At 35.2% G+C, this 9410-nt stretch overlaps 1 protein-coding gene across 1 annotated transcript; it reads right to left on the bottom strand.

Moving 5' to 3' along the window:
• Positions 1–5488: 5488 nt before the first annotated feature.
• Positions 5489–7415, bottom strand: LOC113275009 (gibberellin 20 oxidase 1-D-like). The gene is made up of 3 exons (XM_026524436.1): positions 6599–7415; positions 6160–6481; positions 5489–6034 (listed from the first exon to the last, which is right to left on the bottom strand). Exons 1-3 carry the CDS (start codon positions 7138–7140, stop codon positions 5768–5770), a joined length of 1131 nt encoding a protein of 376 aa, XP_026380221.1. The 5' UTR covers positions 7141–7415; the 3' UTR covers positions 5489–5767.
• Positions 7416–9410: the final 1995 nt, after the last annotated feature.

Genomic DNA, 9410 nt, shown 5'->3' on the forward strand with positions numbered 1-9410 from the left:
GTAATTTTGCTATTACGAATTACGCGAGATAAGGACTGGCTACATTTTCCCTTTGGATGACTTTTTTTGTTTTATTGTTGGTCCCTAAATTCTTTTGAGTGGCCCCTGAAAACGCGAGGAATAAAATGATGGTAACAGTGGATGTACTTAATAGTTGGTGTTGCCCTACAACCCACGCGCCTCACACATGGGCTAGGTTTTCGCCAACTCAACACATCAAAATCCAAGTAACCTTTGCAGACCCCCGCAATTCTATCTTATCTCGATGATCTTTGTATACAAACATAGGACAAACCGGCATCAGTACCATAAGGATACATCGATGTTGTACTAAATCAACGGTGCAGATCGATAAGAATGGTGGGTCCAACCATTATAATCCTATGATGATGATGATATAATAATCCTACGACATCTGTCGTCACTTGAAAACATACAGAGTTAGTAATTTGTCGTTTTCTTTAAGAAAGAAAATCTTGTCGTTTTGTTAACAAAATAGGGAAAAGAGATAAGGGCTTTTTAATAAAGTGGCCATGTTTTTGTAATTTATTTCACAAAATGGCCGTTTTTTTGAATGTTTATATAAAGTGGCCGAGATTGACCTTTTCCATCCGTTTTTTTCAAAAAACTGTTAACAGTCGTTAAATACACGCGTGTCAGTTAAACTCCTTAGTAAAAGACAGTTTAACCCTCGGTGAGTCAGTCTGGATTGGTGAGTCAACTCGCCTGAGCCATATTCAAGCCATTATACTCTTCACCCGTGCACAGTCCTAGCATACATCTAAGTCATTTTTGTAGCTTCTCTGCAGCACAACAACACATTGTTTTGTTATCTTGGACCTGCAACCCATTGCAATTTCATTTCAGCTACACCGACACCTATAAGCTCCACTAAAACCACACCAACCTTCAATAGCACCACAAACTCATATACTACAATTCCAACACCACCAGAACTACTTGATTTCTCTTCAGCCAAGACTCATTCAAACAAAGCCATCCTCTTACTCTCCTTCTCATCTTAACTGACATCGAACCTAGTTATAACACTAATGTCATCTCAGTTTCATCTTCCTGTAAGCAACAAGAGAAACAAATCAAACCCATTAATCCTTGCATTTTGTTGAACTTAGAACCCCTGCAACAACTTCATGATCACAACATGAGCCAACAGATGCAACCACTTCTCATTTTCTCCCTGTAACAACCACCAATTGCAACTGCACCTGCAATTTCATTTCAGCAGCAACATCATCTTCTTAGCCAATCAACCACAACAACTCTTCTTCCTTTCTAAAAAACAACAACACCACATGAGTTATCATCTCAGATCAAAACTACTCACAACTTGAGCTCAACTCAAGCAACTTTTCATAACCTGGTTATTGCTTGGTTAACAACTATCCATTTTACATCCTTGCCAGTGACTACCAACACCTGCTCATCATAAACTAAAGCAGCAGAACATCAAAATATCTTAATACTTGTCAATTTGAATTCAAGAACAAACCCATTGCTTCAAATCTGTCACAGATACTCAACAACTACTTGAACTGCACTTCAAACCCTGATTTTTGTCAATCTCCCCAATTTCTTTCATGTCTTATATATATTCCATTTCACATCATCTCGACAAACCCTAACTTCCTAGTTCATCAAAAACCCATGGAAATCAACATTCACAGCTTCTTCTTATCTTCGAACACGATCCTGCATTTTTCTCTTCTTGATTTCTCTTCAGCCAAGACTCATTCTTCCTCTTTGTTCTTCTCTACATCGATGATTCAATCACAACTGCAAATTAAGTCAATTGATTAAACAAAAAAAAAAGAAAAGGAAAGAGCCCCAAACCCTAGAATTCAAACAATCGAAATCAATTGATTTCACCATCCAAACATGTGTTTTCATTAAAGACTAAGTTAATTAACGTGTGGGTTCTAAAATTCTTACCTGGATTTTGATTTCTTCATCCCCGATTTCAACTTCATCTTCGATTTGTACTTCAGCTTCGCTGCTGCATCCAGCAAAACCCTAAAAACTTTAAAATTGTCAAATATCACTAATAAACCATTCTTCTTCTTCTTCACTAATAACCACATCTTCGGTATTGACTGCTTGTGAGATCACTTCTATTTTCATCAATCATCCGAGTTCGATGAGAAGAATTGAGATACAGAGAGAGACAAACATAAACAAGAAGAAATGAATGAAAAAAAGAATCGATAACATAAGGGTGAGGATGTAGTGGTAATTTTAAGCCCCATGATTGACTAAGTCAGCTTGGTGGACCATTTTGGTGGGACCAGGTGTTATATCTAACAGAAAGGCCACTTTATAAAAGATTTAAATTTTTTGGCCGGTTTATTAAATATATGGTAGGAAGCTGGACACTTTGTTAAATTGCCCAAGAGATAAAGAGTGGAAAAAAAAGACAAACAAAAAGACAAGTTGTTACCGAGTGACGACAGCAGTTTTGGCAGGTAGTGAAAGTTAGTGAGAGTGAGAGATGTAGGCTCGTTGTCCTTTGTGTTGGCGGCTTGGTCCTCATCATAACTATGTGTGTTGGTTTTGTTCGGCCTTCACAGACAATCACACGCGCACGTGGGTGTGCACCACGTCCTCCCCAGTGGGCTCTATACCCCACACGTCTCGATTTACAAGTTACAACCCCTTTTTCTCTTGTCGTCCCGGAGTCACATAACTATGGATGAAGGACCTGAAAGCACTAGTCACTTGTCCACTACTAGTACTACTTCCGAAGTAGTAATCAACTGACTAACGCAAGTCTAGATTGAGATCTATATACAGATGTGATTATACATGCATATGTGGTGAGATTTTTAGTCCATATTGTCCGGACAATCTAAGATCATGTGATTTATCTTTCTTGGAGTTTTTTCAATTGATTTTGCATTGAATGCCCATCATCTAACAATATAGTTGCTATCGCATTGAGCATTATTTTAGTTGTTAAAAAGTGTTGTTGTGCCATTTAACTTACTTTTTCTCCGAGCAACCCCGATCTTTTGTGTTTTGTTTTGGCAAGTGATGCACAGAGAAGAGCCTTCCCTATTACCGAAAAACTAATGACCGAGTTCCAAGCTACAAACGCCAAATATTGATTGCGTGTGTTTGATTTTTGATTTGTACAGCCTAGCTATTGAGTTTAAAAGTACATGCACCAAAAGCAGTACTTGGTTTGTTTTTTTCTCTTGACTTTTGACGACCTTCTTGACATCCGTAATGTTGACTATTCTTATGATAGTCCGATACTTATGATAGGGTGGTAATGATGCCACAAAAACAGATCTAGGTGTGGTTATTTTTCATGTTTCAGGCGTAACCCTATAAGTACTAACAACCAATCACATACGGACACAATACAGGAAAATCTAGAACTAAGATCTGAACATATTTATATAATCTGGTAATGGACACTTAAAGATAGTATATGTAATTATTGCAAAATTATTGCTTTGTAGTTCATGATGATTACACAATGAATCGTATTGTCTCTAGTTAATGATTCATCTTTGTGTACACCTCCGTACATATACGTGAAAACACGTATACATTTTTGTATATTCCATAACCCTTTAAAAAGATTAGTTTAAGTTTGGTTTGGAGGAGTGTTCATCTCTAATACGTAAACTATATCATCTGAAAGAATGTCCCAGCAATTGAGGACAAACATAACGACAACTTATATCTTAAACTATCCATACAATCTATTTTTATTTATACTGTCCAAACTCGATTTTGTACTCACATGAATACATTGTTTTATCTATGTTTGTTTTATTTGGTTTTGTTGTTTTCTGTGTATTCAGTTCTATCATCTTCAGTGGGGCCCAAAGATTTCACGGTCATTCCACGTGTCATTTGTGAACAATCAACCTATCTGATGTGTCATCTCCTTCCTTCTGAAAACTAACCCAAAATTTTGGCCGCACTAGTGTGAATTATTAAGAGTTAATTATACTCTTTAATCAGCTGATGTGGTGGTGATTTATACTTTGATTTGTTTTGCATGAAGACTAATGAGTTATTATTATTTGTGATTTATACTTAATTTGATAGTTTAGAAGTTAAAAAATCTTTGTTTTGTTGGTTGAGAAATTAATTTTGATAATACCTATGGGATTTGGGACCAGTTAGTGCGACAAAGACAACATTAATTATATTAATACATAATTATGGTGGTAATCACGTTATTTAATTATGAATTATGACAATGATATGCTCAACTTGTAACGAGGAGGAATAGAAGAATACAATGGTAAATTGGGAAGAGAATGAGGCTTGAAGATGCATGATATTCACAGGAAGAGACATCACAGTTGCATCACTTTAGCCTTCGCTCATGGACCTCCAATTCATTGCGTTCATTACATAGCTAACCACTTTAACTACTGTTCCCTCTATTTCGAAATAGTAGATTCGTTTTATTTGCGGATTATACATGAAATCAGTCTATTATTTTGAAACGAAAAGATTATCATAAACTGCTCCAAACATACAACTGCATGTAATCTCTCATACTTCCTACTTAGTACACTAATTACTCCAACCTAGTAATATGTAAGGAGTAACAAATAAATTATCCAACCTAGTACGGGGTACAGACACATAACATGTACATATAATCAGGCAGTTATACATTTGCATCGGTTTATCCTCTATAATTCGGCTTGCTGCAAAGTTGCGTATTCTTTTTTTCATTTTTAAGATGATAGAAAGAAGTATTGAAGAGTTGAACCGGTAAAAAAGAAAAAGAAAAGAACACAATATTTACTATTTTTGTTTTAGAAAAATAAGTTTGTTTTATGCACAAAAGAAAAAAAAATTACACATGAAATTACATATGAAACAAACTTATCTTTTTGAAACGAAAATAATATCTTTTTTAGGGAAACAAGTCTAATAACGAAATTCGCATAATTAAGCTGTCGACGAGGACAACATCATTACCCCGAGAAATAAAGCAGTACTAAAAATGGTTAAGATGTTAACATTGCATTACCAGATAGTGCCATAGTGCAAAGTTCCAATAGCGGAATCCAAATCCATACCACTCGAAAAGCTATGAAAGCTCCCCATCTTGTTTGTTAGCGTCTTTATAAATATTTTATTTATACTTGTATTTTCAAAATGATTAGATTAGATTTTAAAATCGGTGGTGCTATTCACAGCACAAAAACACCACACTACTCACAGCTCAGGACATCTAAACCCCACATCTCTAAAATGGTGAACCTTTTTATCTAGCGGTGGGTCCTGGCTGAAAATCATGAACCAATACTCTTGCAACACCTAGCGTTTGAGCTGTGAATAGAGCTCTAAGTGGAGCTGTGAATATCATTTCCGTTTCAAAATCCCTATATTTAACCATATCTGCTTCCATTACACTATTTTTTTGAATTTTAAAATAATAAACAAAAAAACATCATATAAAATAAAAAAATACAAAAATACAAACAAATGGACATTGAAGTAACAACATTAGAGGAGCTCAATGAAGCCTTTTTATTGATTGAATTCGTATGTGCTTTTGGGGCTAGCTTTTCCATCACTGATATAAAATAAAATTAACTAAAAATCTCATTAGCTTCTTCTACTAAACTCTAGCACCTAGTTACTAATAACAAAAGCTTCTATGTATATCATATATTTCTATAATTAATATTCCATTTTCCTAAATTGCCCCTCCTCCCATACACTTGTTCCAAGGACAAACATGGAGATTGAGAGGGAGAGATAGAAAGATTTAGCAGTTGGTTTTGTGTTGAATCCAGTTGGTGAAAGCATCAAGAGTTTTTTCATCAGATCTGTAGTGTTTCTGAGTAAATTCAAGAAACGTTTCCCAAGTGAAATCAGGGTACATTCTTGGACTTCCCTTGTTGATCAGTTCTTTTGGTGGTACCACCAATTTCTGTTTGTCAGGGCATAGAAAAAAGGCCAGCGATTTTCTTGGTGTTTCACTGTTTACAACTGCTCTGTGTAGACAACTCTTGTATCTCCCGTTTGATAAAGCCTGTTATACACGACATACAAAAAAAAAAAAAAATCAATACCCATTACATTTAAAAAAAAATACACCCATTTAAACTGTCAACAACAACTGATACGGCGGCGCACGTTTAAGTGCAAAGTACGTACCATGAAGGTATCGCCGATATTGACAACAAATGCTTGAGTATTGGGAGTGATAGACCGCCATTTATTATCAACAAACACTTGTAAACCGCCAACATCATCTTGATGAAGAATAGTTAAAGAAGTTGGATCACAATGAGGACCGGTTCCTAAAGTGAGTTCAGGTTTCTGACAAATTGGATAGTAATTAAGTCTCATTATGGAATCATTTCCTTGAAAGAACTCCTTGTAATAATTTTTACCGACTCCAAGACTGATTCCTAATAACTCCATTATCCCTAATGACAGTTTATTCATTGAATCACAGTAATCTTGATAAACTTTCCTGTAAATTATCACCAAAAAAAAAAAATCAGTTCCGTAATCAAGCTAAAGTTTAATAACGGTGTCATTAAAGTACTAATGATTGAATTTGATTGCGGGAAAAAACATATTTTCTTACCCGAAATCGCAAAAACTATCACCCATTTTCTGAAGTATGTAATCTTGAACCATCTTATGATTCTCTTGTTCTTGAGGAGTAAAGCGCATTGAGAGAGTTTCTTTCCATGGGAGTTTAGTAGAGAATCTACCAGTGAAACTGCTTGAATAACCACAGTGTTCACCTGGGTTTCTTTGAGCTTTTTGTTTCTCAATCAATGGTAAATCAAAGAAATTATTCATGAAAACATGAGCATCTTGAATAAGTTTGAAATCAATTCCGTGATTGACAACGAGAAAAAACCCATGTTTTTCACAAGCTTCGCCTATTAATTTTGAAGCTTCTATTGCAGCGTTAGGATCTCCCGATAAAAACCCACCAATATCAATCAAAGGAACAGGAAGTTCTGGTGCATTTGGACATGGTTTCTCATTGTCTGGCCATAAAAATTGTGTGGGTATGTTTTTTTCTTTTTGGAATACTGATGCATCAAACACTAATGGTGATTTTTTCTCATCTAGTGATCCTATTTGTGATGCTTTTGCAATGCAATCAATCGCCATTGTTTGAAACAGAGTACAACAAAACAGAGTGAAGGTTTAAACTATGAAAGTTTGAATTGAAACAGAGAGAGATATCTAGAGTGTAGAGAGTAGTGATAAGAATAGAGTTTGCTTGTGTTTTTGATAATGGAATGAAGCATTCGAATAAAGAGAGATTCAAATAAGTAAGAAATGAGTAGTCAGAAGAGAAAAGCCAAGGGCGTTCATTGGTGAAGTCGGTGAACAAAACTTGGAATCTTGTGCGATTCACTCTCTAGTGTTTTTTGTGCTGTGCTATATCTTTTCCTCTGTTCTAGTGAGTCTCAGAAGTCCCTCTATATATAATGGTTGGCCCTTGTGGGTCTGCGCGTGTGGGTCTATAGACACCTTAGTTGTGTATCAGAGTTCGAAAATGATGTCAAACACACCCGACTTCATGTGTTACTCGCCACTTTGGATGTGGCAAAATGCTGTTTGGTTGATATATTATTCAGATTTTAGATTTCAATTTTTAAGCATGTTATATCCACGTCAGTATGCAAGTGACTATAAGAAAATTCTGATAACAATGTTATAACGGACACTGTGAAGTTGTCCATTGGATTACTTTTATAAAAATTCATGAATTCCTAAAATTTGTAACCATATCATCTGGTTGATCAATTAATCTCCTAAATCTTTTAGATCTTGCCTCAACTGTACCACTAGCACTTTCCAAATTCGCTAAACTGAAATTCATAAGCTTGAAATCATAGTCACACAGCTCACCTTATGGGTGTACCACAATTTGATGGTCCACCTACTATGGCGATAAGTTACTCGTATTTAAAAATAAGATATTTTTTTTGACGCTCAGATTTTGTAAAACTTAGAACTCCCTCTGTTTCTAAAAGATAAGTCTGATTTTCTTATTTGGGTATGTCAAAAAGATAGATGGGTTTCCATAAATGAAAAGTCACATGTTATGAGTTTACTAATCTGCTCGTGGACGAACCACTTATCTCCCTTCTTTTTGTCTCTTATCAGAAAAGGGGACCACTCCTTTCTTTCCTTTTCTCTCTTAACACAAAAAAATGACCATTTTTCTCTTCTTTTTTTCCCTGGCGTTTTTAGGGGCCACTCAAAAGGAATTAGGGGCCAACAATAAAACAAAATAGGGTCACCCAGACATAAATTGAAGCCAGCCCTTATCTCTCGTAAATCGTAATGGCAAAATTTCCCTTACATATTCGATAGATATGATTAGATTTCTATCTACCAAATGCATTCGGAAGGTAAATTAAAATCTTTACCTCCGAATGTAGTCAGGGTAGTATATTGGTGAAATTTGTTTCATTATTTTCATTTGTTGTCATAGAGAAGAAGAAGAAGGAAAAAAGGGAAAACCCCCTTCTTTTTTTTTAATAATCAACAAAAATGGATGGATACGAAGAAGAAGCTGAGAATCATCGTGAAGAACATAATGTTGAAGGTTCGCGAACGTTAAGAGAAGACGATTTGGGGTATATGTTGAATGATCCAAACTTTTGTGGAGAAGAAACCCTAGAAGACACTTTCATGGAAGAAAACGGCGAATCACCCGAGATTGAAACTAATGATGCATCAAACATACAGGTATTGTGTTAAGAAACTCAAATACCCACTTTGAATGTGTTTGTATGTGTTTGTAAACAAGAAAACCCGATTAATGCATGCATTGAATGCCATAAACTACCCAGAATCGGTAGATAATGTATCTAAATATCTACCGAATACAACATACTGAATACCAAATATCTACATTCGGTTGATATACAGAGTATATTTTCTCCCAATTAGCCCCAAAATATGCGAAAACCCCTAAATTGATTTCCCAAAATATCTACATTCGGTAGTTTTTTAGAGTATATTTTCTTCCGAATGGCCCCAAAATCAAATCTTCGCAAACTTGTTAAAATTTTAATTCTTCTTTGAAAAAATATTTACATTCGGCAGTTATGTAGAGTACATGGTCTATCGAATGTCCCCAAAGTAAAATTTTCACAAACTTGTAAAATATTTTGTTCTTTGAAAAATGGAGGAATATTAATTACTTTATCTTTCGATTATCAGTATTCAGCAGTATTATCATATTTATATCTTCTGATTATTTATTTTTTTTGTACTCAGGAGACTGTCTAACTCTTTCTATTGAATTCAGTAGTTCAGGGCACACAATATTATTCCGATTGTTGGTCAATCGGCTGTATTACTTACTAAATATCTTCTGATTACTGTACTAAAACATGTTGCTTCATTTTGCAGGCCGTTGT

Source organism: Papaver somniferum, chromosome 4, assembly GCF_003573695.1.
Source record: "Papaver somniferum cultivar HN1 chromosome 4, ASM357369v1, whole genome shotgun sequence".
Taxonomy (NCBI): Eukaryota; Viridiplantae; Streptophyta; class Magnoliopsida; order Ranunculales; family Papaveraceae; genus Papaver; species Papaver somniferum.

Excerpts from the sequence above, each read along its gene's own strand:
- LOC113275009 (XM_026524436.1), bottom strand. The coding sequence starts at position 7,140 with ATGGCGATTGATTGCATTGCAAAAGCATCACAAATAGGATCACTAGAT. Across the intron at positions 6,482-6,598 it reads GATAGTTTTTGCGATTTCGG|GAAAGTTTATCAAGATTACT; the intron begins GTAAGAAAATAT and ends GATAATTTACAG. Across the intron at positions 6,035-6,159 it reads ATATCGGCGATACCTTCATG|GCTTTATCAAACGGGAGATA; the intron begins GTACGTACTTTG and ends CGTGTATAACAG.